At 37.8% G+C, this 12,843-nt stretch overlaps 1 protein-coding gene across 2 annotated transcripts; it reads right to left on the bottom strand.

Annotated features, from left to right (window-relative positions):
- Nucleotides 1-1,851: 1,851 nt before the first annotated feature.
- Nucleotides 1,852-7,560, bottom strand: LOC127424814 (syncoilin-like). Of its 2 annotated transcripts, none has more exons than XM_051670260.1 (5): nucleotides 7,412-7,560; nucleotides 4,853-5,609; nucleotides 2,587-3,012; nucleotides 2,355-2,483; nucleotides 1,852-2,222 (listed from the first exon to the last, which is right to left on the bottom strand). In XM_051670260.1, the coding sequence occupies exons 2-5, from the start codon at nucleotides 5,594-5,596 to the stop codon at nucleotides 2,169-2,171; spliced, it is 1,353 nt and encodes a 450-aa protein (XP_051526220.1). In that variant the 5' UTR covers nucleotides 5,597-5,609; nucleotides 7,412-7,560; the 3' UTR covers nucleotides 1,852-2,168. The 2 variants fall into 2 exon arrangements, with proteins under 2 accessions (XP_051526220.1, XP_051526219.1); XM_051670259.1 differs by having other exon boundaries at nucleotides 4,853-5,612; nucleotides 7,412-7,555.
- Nucleotides 7,561-12,843: the final 5,283 nt, after the last annotated feature.

Below are 12,843 nucleotides of genomic sequence, written 5' to 3'. Positions count from 1 at the left end.
TGAAATGTGCTGTTTTGAATCCAAAATATGCCACTCATATGCAGGGCCGGCACTAGGATGTGATTTTCAGAGGGGCATTTAGTCCTTTAGGGTGGGCAATAGGATCTCTCTTTGTCTGAAAATCTAGAAGGGGTATGCCACCCATTGTACCTGGTCATTCGCATATGTCCTAAAGGGCTTTTGATTTTGAAAATGCTTCAAAATATTCCTACTACCAGATGGCTATGACTGAATTATGTGTCTTGAACACTTATTTTAGATTTTATAATATTCAAAAAATAAATTAATATATTGGCCCACATGTGTTAGCCAATCAGAAAACTTGGAGGCTAGTTTCTTTTAATAATGTGACTTTGGGCGCTTCTACCTGTAGGGGTGGGGAGTGTTTGAGAAATCTCAGTAACTTATGCAAATACTGGGTTTGCTAATGGCACAGACATCGCTCACAGCACTTTTTTTTCTTTTCTTTTTAACTTCCCATTTTTCATCCAATTTGAAATTCCCAGTGCGCTTTTAAGTCCTCGTGGTCGCGTAGTGATTCGCCTCAATCCGGGTGGCGGAGGGTGAATCCCAGTTGCCTTCGCATTTGAGACCATCAACCCTAGCATCTTATCACGTGGCTTGTTGAGCGCGTCGCCACGGAGACAAAGCGCGTGTGGAGGCTTCACACCATCCACCGCAGCATCCGTGCTCAACTCACCACGCGCCCCACCGAGAACAAACCACATTATAGCGACCACGAGGAGGTTACCCCATGTGACTCCACCCTCCCTAGCAACCGGGCCAATTTGGTTGCTTAGGAGAACTGGCTGGAGTCACTTAGCACGCCCTGGGATTCGAACTAGGGAACTCCAGGGGTGGTACCCAGGCCCCCCATATGCTCACAGCACCTTTAAGGAAATGCCATTGTAGAAATTAATTATTCATAGTCAGCCAGGATTCATTTAATTCCTTAGTGAAAGTGTCCAATGAAAGGGTTAAGCAAGTCTGGCTGGTCATGTGATTCTAAAATGGCAGCCCCCATGTGCGGACCCTCTCCATGTAGAATAAAATGGCTTTTTAAAAACTTATTGATATGTCTGGAGTCATCATCTCACGTGAGTGGTCAGGATTTTAAATGTAATTTCTATTCATTTATTTAGAAGTAAAACTTTTTAAATAAGGGAAAAATTACTGAGTGCACCTTTAAAGCAGGAATTTAAAAATAATTTGAAAGTTGATAGTCTTCACAGATATTATTTGGCTCATACGGAGGTGTAAAATTCAAAAGAAAATTAAAGTTGAACTCTGAAGGTCAAAAATGTATGGTTACAAATGTTTCAGTAGTAATTGAGTAAAGCACAAATTCCCCAAAATAATATTTGTGTATAGTAATGAAGTAAAATTACTCGCATAGCTTGCAGGTCACAGTTTTACAATGTGATTAAAGATGAAGAATGGAATAAGCATAATTGTTGAGACCTTTGTCTCTCTGTCTGTTATGTTTACTTTGAAGTGAAAACAGTCCAAAAAATCAAATTTTGCATTGATCAAATGTTTAGTGGATTCTGTTTCACACATGAAAGCCAAAAAGAACAGACAGAGCAAAAAATTGCCCCAGGACCACCTGTCACTGACTGAGTTTGTATCTCTGCAATCAGGTATGAATCATATAAACAAAATGTTTAAATTGTACATGTTGACCTTATCAACATGTTAAATCCAGCAAATTGCTTAATCAGTCTTCTCATAGTCCCTAAACCTTCTGCCATCATCCTGTCAGTATGTTTAGAGAGGTCTCTTACAGTACCCAAATATGTCCTTGTTAATGCCCACCTCACTTATAAGAGAAAACACTCAGTTCTCAAGTACCACTGGATATAAAAGCTTTATTTCTTTTCCATTGGCTGATGGACAACTTTTACAACAACAATAAAGAACATTCGGCGCTGTGTGACTTGTCAGATAAAGATCTGGACACAAACAGCCCTCAGTTACTGGCATGCTTGGTCCAAGTGCTGTAGTGCAGTCTATTCTTATTTCTAATAATCTGCCTTGAAGTTTGTGGAATACATCAACATGCGTGTCTATAGTCTGATACGTTGTGATTAATGATTATAAATGATAGGAAAGAGAGGCAGCTTGAATTTATCTATGAAAACAATTAATCAAAAGCAAATATTTGATAGTTAGGTTTTTTCTACCAGCAGAGTGTTCTCTTGCTTGCAGAGACCCTTTACGCTCTCTCTGTAAAACAATAAGGGTGTAAAATATATGTCGTTTAACACCATGTCCCAACCACATGCCGGTTATTCTTCTCTTATATTACTTTGAAGAATGCAATGAGTAAAAATCATTTGCAAAAGTGCTAGCACTTGCCTGTAGAGAAGCAGCTCTTTGGCCATGCTATTTTTCAGCACTTCCAATTCTTCTGTCTTCTTGATCTGGATCTGAAGCTCAGTTTTTAGTTCTCGGCTGTTCTCCTCAAGGAGGTCAGCTGTCTTCTGAATAAAGAACCTGAAACGTTTAATACTATGCAATCTAATGTTACACATATGTGATTCAAATCAAAAAGCTCAGCAACAATCCCAACTTTATCTCCATTACCCGATATTGTTCCACATTTTCCATCCTCTGCTCCTCCATTAGTCGGATCCTCTCCTCTAGACGAGTCCTGTGAAGTCTCAGCAGCTGTTCTTCTTCTCTCAGTGGCCCTAGTTGGGCCTTCAGCTCCTGGCACTGCTCTTTGGCCTTACTGAGGGCATCCACAGTGGCCTCCCGTCTCTTCAGTAGGGACACTAACCGGGGCTCGTAAAACTCCTCCAAAGCTTTTATCCCTCCTTGCAGGTATTGCTGTAGGTCACAAGAGGCCCTTCGTCCTTGTGTCACATAAGAGCGGGTCGTCTTCTTCTTGCTTGACTCTTGAGTGATGTTGTTCTGCTGCTTTTGCAGGGCCAGCAAGTCACTTTTGTGATCTGCATGAAGCTTGGCGAGATCCTCGGTCAGCTTAACAGCAAGGGCGTTCAGCTCCTCCTGAGTCAGAGATGTTTTGAATATAATTTATTTAAAAAAAAAAGTTGATTGGACACTCATTTATCATTATAGAGCACAACATATGCATAAGGCAGTACTTCATAAAAGAGTTCCAAGCCATGAACCAAATTAACCAGAACCAAGGTGAATCACAAGATTACAAGCTTTGATTTGAATAATAAAAAATAAAAACAACATTTTGAAAATCAGACAAAAAGAAGAAGGTACAATACCGTGTACTTAATGTCTTTAATGAAGGAATGAACTACAACCCCATAAAGCATTGCTGAGGGCACAAATGTAATACATGTTCTAAAATGTATTAAAATGTAATAAAGGCCCTAAATGTAATAAAAATGTAGACCTAAATGTATTGAAGGCCCTAAATGAAACAACTTTCGGTCAAATGCAAACACTTTTAGTCCTAAGTGTTATAATAGCCCTAATAACATTTAATAACATTTTGTGCTAAATGTAATAAAAATCTGGAATTTTATAATTTTTGTTACGTTTTGTTAATTTTTTTTGTTACATGGGATTTTGTAATAAAGGCCCTAATTGTAATAATTCTAACACTTTCCGCCAATTAACCATTTATCAGTTAGAGTTATAAAATGTTTACAAGCAGTTGAGATCATGTGGAGCAGCCCTGTTTTTTTTGACACCTGTAGCAAAATGTTACTGTAATCTAATTACTTTTAGGGGCAAAAAGTAGTGTAATCAGATTACAGTTACTGACTTTCAATGAAAGTTTTAAGTAATTTTTTGTGTATTACAGTTAAAATGTGTGTGATAATGAACAAGGAGAAAATAGACATTATTTTGAATTTGTTGAGCGGACCAAAAAAATGTGACAAGCATTTTAGAATGTAACTTAAAAGTAAAGTTATTAGTAATTTGATTACTTTTCCAATGAAGTAATCAGTAAAGTAATCTGATTATAATTTTAGAGAAGTAGTTAGTACTTTGTAGTGGATAATTTTTTATAGTAACATACCCAACACTGACAGAATTATTAGTCATCAACAAACCTATTTATAACCCTTTAACAAAGAGAACCTTAATGTAAAGTGTTAACAATAATAACATTTAGGACCAAAAGTTATTACAATTACACCTTTTAATGCCCAACAGTTATATTTATAATATAACATAGATTTAGACCCTTTATAACATTTAGGACCAATTTCTTTTACATTTAAAACCAAAAGTACCCCTTTTATTACATTTATGACCAAACGTTTTGGTTCATTTCTGTTATTTCATAAAGGGTGTTTATTACATTTACAACCAAAAGTCATTACATTTAGACTCCTTAATTATGTTTAGGACCAAAATGTTTGCATTTAAGGCCTTTATTAGATATAAGACCAAATGCTATTACATTTAGGGCCTTTATTTTGGGAGTGGGCGGTCACTGCAGAGCTCTTTTGCAGCTCTTTGTTTACTACGACTCTCTGATTGGTGGATCTTTCTTTTCAGTATTCATGGGTAGTGTAGTTTAGGAATTCTGCTATTAAACATGATTTAAAAAAAAACGTTGAAATAATGCAAACTTCTGGCTTCAAGAAGCATCGATTAACAACCTCTGAGCTCACGGTAGGTCTGTTTTTAAAGGTTTATTAGTTATTGTTAATAATCAGTTCCCCTATGGAAAAATGATTGTGAATTTTACTTCTGGAACCCAGCAATAGAGTGCCTATTGATGTGACATGATGAGTGACAGGAATTGAGGTACACCTAACAAACATATAAGGAGGGCTTTAAATTATATTAAATCAATTATAAAAAAGAATGTCACTTGTCCTACCGATACAAAGTATGGTTTATTCAACACTACCTGAGCTTGGTTAAGCTGCTCCACCTCTTTCTGTTGCAATTCAAGCTCTACTTGTTTTTGTGTACAGTCTCGGGCCACTATGAAAAGGCGCCACTTTGTCCTTTGAGTCTCCTCTTGCAGGCTCTGTTTCTGTAGTCTGACTTTGGACAGGAGGCCTTGTTCCTTCCCCAAAGCTTCCCTCACAGTCTGCAGCTCCTGGGCCATGGGCTCCTCAAGCTTTAAAAGCTCCTGAACCAAATCATCCCTTCTTCGCTCCAACTTGCCCACCTCCTCAATACAGCTCTCAAATGCTGCTCTCAGATTTTTTATTTCCATGGTAGTACACAACTCAGGCCATGCCTCAAGTGGAAGAGCTTCGTCTTTAGCCAACAACACAGTTTTCTCTTTCTCTGGAATGTGTGTTTCTCCAAATGTGATTGTTTTTGTGAGTCCATCTGTGTCCTTTTTATCTGTTTCTGAAAATAAAGGCAGTGGTGTAGATGTGTTTGGATGGGTTGCCTCAAAAATATCGAACTGTGCCACCATCTGGTGCATAAGTCCGTTAAACTCAGCTTGTAAAGCTTCTCTGCATTGTCGTGAGTAAGGCAAGGACTCTCCAGGCAGAGCTAGGGCAGCCTCGATCTCTTCCAAACAATCTTCAAAGTAGTCTTCGTCTTCCTCATCAATAAATAAGGGTTCATATTTTCCCTCTGTCTCTGATAGAGACCCATAAGCTTGCTCAAAGTCAACCTCCTGATCCTCCATTGTATATATTTCCCTACTAGGACCAGAGGTGAAATTAGGTGAATGTTATTTGAATACCAGTTAAATTTAGATCAGACAAAAACTTGGAGAGTTCTAAATTGCTCGAAAGACTTGATACATTGGTCAAAATATTATCATCCTTGTGGTTTAGCGAGAACACATACAGTAAGTAAAATTTAAACATCTGTAAACAAATGTACTTTGTGCAATGGACTTGTACATACTGATTGTGTGATGCAAAAGAGAGACCAATGAAGCAGTGGCGATTGTTTTTAGACTACACGAAAGGCACGACTTCTAACATTTCATAAGAAATGTGGCAATAATGAGTTTAATATATGTACAAATAAACTATATAAATTACATTTTGCTCTTTGTGCATTTCAGTATTTTAGTAAATAAAAGTTATTGAAGCTGTGCGTCAATGGGAGTCTATGGCAGATACCTGTACCATTAGATTTCATTGGAGTAAAGATGACAGGCTCTAAACATGTCACTTTGAGTCCTGTCCAGATGCCATGCTTCTCTTGGAGTCTATAGGATCTTCATGCGCAATATTTACATGCCTATTGGACATTGGCTTTAAATTAAAGAAATATTCACTTCCATTGTAAGTGCCTCACTGTAACCTCGATTTTTCCTTCTTTTTTTTTTTTTTTGAAGAAAAGGAGGGACGTGTCGAAATAATTTTTGGTGGTAATCAACATTATGCCACAAATGTTGCCGATTGAGCTTAATCTTGTATTGAACCCGGAATATTCCTTTAATGTATTTTTGTCCTGCCTGGAAGCCTGGCTGCTCTATATGATGATTGGTTGACCAATAATTGAAACGGTAATGTACATGATTGACAGCGTATGCCGTGTAAAAGCAGTCGAGCGCAGTGTTCACACACTGATATTTGCAATCTGATGTAACACATTTATTTCAGCTTTCCTGATCGGAAAGTTTGTTGCAAAAGTAGTTTTAAACTTTTTTTTTTATTTTTGTTGAGCAATGTCACCATCTGAATAATAGTTTGAGCAGCTTTTGGGAGCAACATTGCAGACACAAAAAATAATAGTTTGTGTTTTCCCACTTTTGAAAAGCACCTGCTGCCGCAAGGGAAATCTGAAGCTAATGCGTCATTTAGGGACAGCTGCGTAAACTTGATGAACAGCTGACTGATAATGAAACATACTTAAACTCAGTGACCACATGAAGAGCTTAGATTGACGTGTGCAAATGGACCTCTGATTAGTGATGTAGAACATGTACATGCATGACCCTGAATAACCAGGAAGTGAATAAAATGTAAACATACACATAACTTCATCAAAATATAGTCAATCACTGGCATTGGACCTCTAAAAAACCTTTAACTTTCTCATCCACCATCTTGATAGACATCCATGCATCTTGATAGACAGGGCTGGTATTTCTCATGCCAGTCTTGGTGGGGCACAGAGAGCAGCTGCTGGCAGCATGAACAGACAGAGCACATTCCACCAGTGCCTCAAAATTCCCATCCCGAACAACTGCTCATCATGTTTACACATGCACGGTATATAAAATATTAATATTTTCTTCTCTTCAGCTGTTTTTTGAGTTACTTAAATGTGTGTTGTTTTGAGGTGACTATAAGAAATAATGTCAATCAAGGCACAAAGTAGATGTACATTTGCCTTTGAATAAGTTGCCTCCAGCTTTCCATATGCACTGAGTAGGCAGAGATTTAGGATAGCTCAAGAGATAGAGGTAGGATACCGTGCCAATGTAAATAGGCTAATATGCAATGTCTAAGAGCAGAAACCTGTTATAAATGTATAAACTCACCTTATCTCGAATAAAAAGTTTCCAAGACAATAACCATGAAGCTGACCCAAAGTGGAGAGCTGGTAGCCAACTGAACAGGAAAACAGGACAGCCTGGCCTCTCTCTGTCTGAGCTTAAACATATGCTGCAGGTCTCCAAGGCAACTTTTAGTCTGTTTACATTTATTAATAAACACTTGGAGAAAGAAACATGAGCTTGTACAACGCGGGCTCCAACTCGAGCTAATCAGTAACCATGGGGTCCTTTGGGAGGTGACCTGCTCTCAAGAACCAATAAGAAACCAAGGGGAAAATGTTATGCAAATAAAAAAATCTGTACCCAATGGATGATAAGTGCAGGGTCTGCACATGGACATGACAGGAAAATAATTCAAGAGGGGTGGCTACACAAGTGAGACATGCTGCAGTCACCAATAGGTACCAGTCTGTGAAAAGTGACATCACTTATGTGGTTTCCAAAACAGCACTGACCTACATTTACTTATGACCTGAAAGCCTGGCTATCATTAAGCATGGAGAGGCTTGAAACCAAGTGGGAGCAGACAGCTCGGAGAGAGTCATTTTAGACAAACATAATCAAAGAGTGAGTGTTTGTTTCGAAGGCTAACGGTGCCACATTCCCTCCATGCCTGCTGATTATCCCATCCACTTTAAATAGATGGAACCGATCTAAATAGATGTTTCACAGCTTATTTGATACAAGGCAGATATTTTCAGACAGCCAGTTTCACCACAAAATTGATCATTTATATGTGAAAACATGGCTTAAAAGATTACATTTAACACTGGCTATGCAAACCAGGATAGGGTCGGAATGTGATTCCAAAATAGGATGAAAATATAATCTTGCAAGTATTTCTATATACATCTGAACCATTGTGCCATCTCTGATTCCTTCTTAAAACAGTATTATGCTGTTTATTGGTCCAAATAATCTACTTAAAACAACAACAATCAGAGGAAGTTAGGACATTTAATGTTTTCTCATTGATGTAGTTCGGAGAAATTAACTATTTCTGATGGGTTTTTCACACGTTAAATTGTAGTGCCATTCTAAAAAGTGCTTTAACCCAGGGATAAGCATAGTGTGAAAATCCCCTGAGAGACTGACTGAAAAAGATAGATCTTGGAATGGTGAAAATGATTTCTGTAGGGATTGATCCACTACAGAGAGAACATTCAGCTTCATATTACAATGGGATGCAATCGTTGTGGGTCAGCAACTTTTGTAGGAGTTTTCCTGGAATTAAACACCTGGTTTTCCTCAGCTGTGTTCCTCTCAGAACCACTTGGAGGTGCTGTGAATGAACTTGACATTCTGCAAACTTCTCCAGTGTCTTAGCCGGTCATCTACAAATAAATCTCAACCCTCTTCTCTTTGTGCACCTCCATGGTTACTCATACATGGCATATTTGCATTCTTTTTATGAATTTAGTCTTGTCTAAATTAGGCTTGTGTATACTTCGTGCAATGGGGACCTGAAATAAACTATTCCAAAGATTGCAACTAGACTACTCAACACAAGAATAATGAAGAATATTGTTTTCCCTTTTCTTACTGTTTTGATCAGCCCAAGTAGTGTCTCTCTGTCTTTATCTCTTATAGGAAGGCAGGATAAATAATAATAATATGCCTTTGCTGTGAAATGCAGAGGAACTTAAGCTTGAGCGTAATAAACCAGTGTTGAGTGATGGCTGGTCTGACTGAACTTAGTAATGACCACTATAGCATAGTATGTATCAGCTTCATTTACTCTGATTAGATCAGCTTGTTAAATGTAATTATACACATTCATGTTCTGCTCCTCCAAAAATCAAGAATCCTAGCCCCTTTTTAGGACATTTACTCCTCCTCCATCTTTAGGGACAAGACTGTTTCCGTCACATCACAAATCACAGTTGTTTTCCATTCCTAATGGCTTTTTAATAAGGTGTCCATGTTTTATATATCTCTTATACATGAATTACAATGGAGTAATAATGCTGTGGAAATGGAAACAAGCCCGAAGAGCAGATACAATACCGGCCTCAAAGAATACATAAGCCATACTTAAAAATAATAATAATAATAAAAATGGGTAACACTTTAATTTAGGGATAAAAAATTAGACAGTGGTTAATGACTAATAACTGGACTTGTAAGGGACTAGTTACTGACTTGTTTAGGATTATAAGGTATTTATTAAGCCTTTATTTGCTGATATTTTACCCTTGCCTAATAGCCTCTTTACATTTATTTTTTCCTAAGAATGAACTTATTAGGTAAAAACAAACGATACCAAAAGCTAGTAAGGTGTAAAATACATCCTTTATAGGTTCTCATTAAACTGTGTGAATATGCAGCTTTTAAGTATAAAATAGATATAGAAAGCAGAGACTTTTGTTGCTTAGTGTAAACAGCGACAAAAGACATCTTCTTTGCACAAAATGCAAATAGTGTTAGATGCTATTTGCATCCCTAATTAAATACTACCATACAGTATAGCAGCATCAATGCAACATGTTTATTGTGTTTATTTAGAGTCCGACACACTGTTGGGGGTAACGTGTTACAAGTAATGCGCATTAAGTAATCAGATTACTTTTTTTACGAGTAATGCAATATTGTTTTTATTTTCCTCCCACGCCTCCCGTATGACGTCAAGCACGCCGTGGGGCCAGCGTCCATACAGGAGCTTGAAGGGGGAATCACTCTGACACTGAGCAGACGTGGATGGCCCCGGCTCCGCCTCCCCAGTCATCGCGTCACACCTCACACACTGAGATTTTGGTTTGCAGGACCCATCCACACACAGCGCTTTTAATAACCTTTTCAACCCCGGACAATTTGTTCCCAGAATCAGTGGATGGGTGAGGTGGGAATTAACTGTGGCCTCCACTCTATGTTTTACCCCCACGAAATTGAATGATGGTAGTCACTACCGGATATTTGTGAATATCCCCATGCACACACCTCACCATCACCTTGTGGTTTGTACCCAAAGCCTCGTCATGAACCAAACCGTGGTGAATCGAGGTTTGACTGCAACCAGAATCCATCAGGGCTTTGTATGTACTGCCCTTAATTTTTGCCGGTATCCTGTACGCCCCTGCTTGATTGGGGACAGTCCATGGCATGTTGGGGTCCCGAATCCACGTCTCCACCTCCATTGCTGGATGCCGGTCTTGGGTGCATCTTGGATGGAGTAGGAGAAGCAAGAGTGAGAGAGAGAGATCTGGACTGCTGCTCGCCAGCTTGCAGGTAGGCTGCCATGTGGGCTTCAGCCAGCTGGATGGTGTCATCCGGTGTCAGTAAAGTAATCTATTGGATTACATTTAACTGATCTACTTTTAGATTACTTCTGGATTAATTCTGGCCTAATTCTTGTTTATTTGATGTCACTTGCATTTGAGTAGGATAAGCTTGTACCATTTTAACAATGTTGCTTAGATGTAAAAAAAAAAAAAAAAGGTGCAAGAATTTATTTATGGATCAAAATATGAGAAATTATTTTATTTTAGTTATTTATTTGTGTGTGTTTTACTTGCTATTTGTTTCTGAGTGAAATTAAAAAGGCACTTAAAATTTTCTTACTCCAGTGCCATTACAAACACCACCAATGTGTGGTAACAGATCAGGCCAGTTATATTTGTGAATCAACATCAAAAAAAAAAAAAAGTCACAAAAGTTGTTGTAAAAGTGCATTTATTTAAAAAATATATATAATTTAATACACTTACACTTAAGTACTTGATTTTTGTAACCTTCCGCAATACAGGTTACATGTAATCCGTTACAACACAGCACTGACTACCCAGATAATAAACTTCTTCAACCGATAAAACAGAGTGTGGAATGTTGGACACTTCATGCACTTTTCTTATGTAGAAGATGGAGCAGGATTACTTGGCTGCGATCCTGGCCTGACAAAACATTGTAATTAATGGTGAATGCACTGAAACTTCTGTGAAGACAGCATCTTGGAAATGTGAGTTGAATGCTTTACCATCACTACACGCAGTGTAAATATGTACAATACTTGAGACGTAAGTGCTGGACTGAAGTTGGCTAACGAGCTTAAGCTAGCGGCAACTCGTGAAATGCTCTTAAAACATCACTTCCATCAGCTGAAAAACTCTGTGTTCCATTTGAGACATTACTACACTTTGAAAAATCACACACTAGATGGCATAGTGCATCATTTGGGACACAGCTCTTGTCTCAGAACTAAGTTCACATTTCTGAGGCATTTTGAAATTACTTTTAACAAACTGGTCCAAAGATAATTTTAGTGGACGTATGAAGTCAGTTTCCCTTCAGGTTTACACAGGTGTCCTAACAGACTCAGAGTAACCACATGTGTAGTTTATCATATTAACAGTGGACGTGTTCCACTAGTGTATCACAACCAGAAAATGTCTAAACACTTTTGTCTGACCTTTGAACAGCAGGAAAAAAACATACTTTCTTTAAAATAAATGCCACAGAGTGAATAATGTGATTTGTAATATAATGGCATTCATACATTTATAAATGTGGCTGAAATGCCCAAATACTTTTTGGGGTTACTGTATGTCACTTTCAAAATGTGTAAGTGAAAGTGGAGATTGTTAGTAAAAAAGGACTTAAATATTGATCTGTTTCTCACCCACACTTATCATATCACTTCTGAAGATATAGATTTAACCACTGGAGTCCAGGCACATGCCATGGGCTTTGAGACTGGGTAAGCATCAAAGATTTGTAATACACATTATTAAATGCTATGCCTAAAACACATTATACGGGTGAATGTAATTTCGCGGAAATGTTATTGATGTAAATATAACCACTATAATGCCCTATAACCCACCAGTCAATGGAAACAATTATGTTACAGTTTTTACCATTAACTAATCTGACCACCAAAGACAACAATCTTAACCTGAATGAATTGTAACATAGACATGGCAGTCTACATCCCTTAATATATTATTTTAAACAGACACTGCGCCCTAATGTTAGAACTATAAAACAGACAGAACATAACACAAGAAGGACATTATAGCGGCTACTTAAGGGACAGACTAAAAGCCAATGAGAGACTAAGCCAGGGAGTTTCTCATTTGTGACATGCTATAAAGAATTGAGTTCAAATCCAAAAATACTCTTGTTTTTCTTTATTTCAGAAATAGAAAGTACAAACTATGTCTCAATATTCTTCATCCATACATTACCATAAAGCCATAAAGTAAGCAATAACACAGATTTTTTATAAATATATGAACTTAACTTTACTTGAACACAAAATCAAGTGTCTCTCCTTGCGAATGAACATCTCCATCACTTTGCTGTAAAAGTCGCCTGCTTGTTTAAGTTGCAATAGCCTCTCTTTCTCAATTCCATTGAAATCAAGTTTAAAATCCCCGTAGGTCGCAGATGGTTACGCAGATATCTATTTTAGCACTTAATAA

This window comes from Myxocyprinus asiaticus, chromosome 34 (genome assembly GCF_019703515.2).
Source record: "Myxocyprinus asiaticus isolate MX2 ecotype Aquarium Trade chromosome 34, UBuf_Myxa_2, whole genome shotgun sequence".
In the NCBI taxonomy this organism is placed as follows: domain Eukaryota; kingdom Metazoa; phylum Chordata; class Actinopteri; order Cypriniformes; family Catostomidae; genus Myxocyprinus; species Myxocyprinus asiaticus.
Note: the sequence above shows the minus strand (reverse complement) of the source record. Positions and strands in the feature narration are given on the sequence as shown.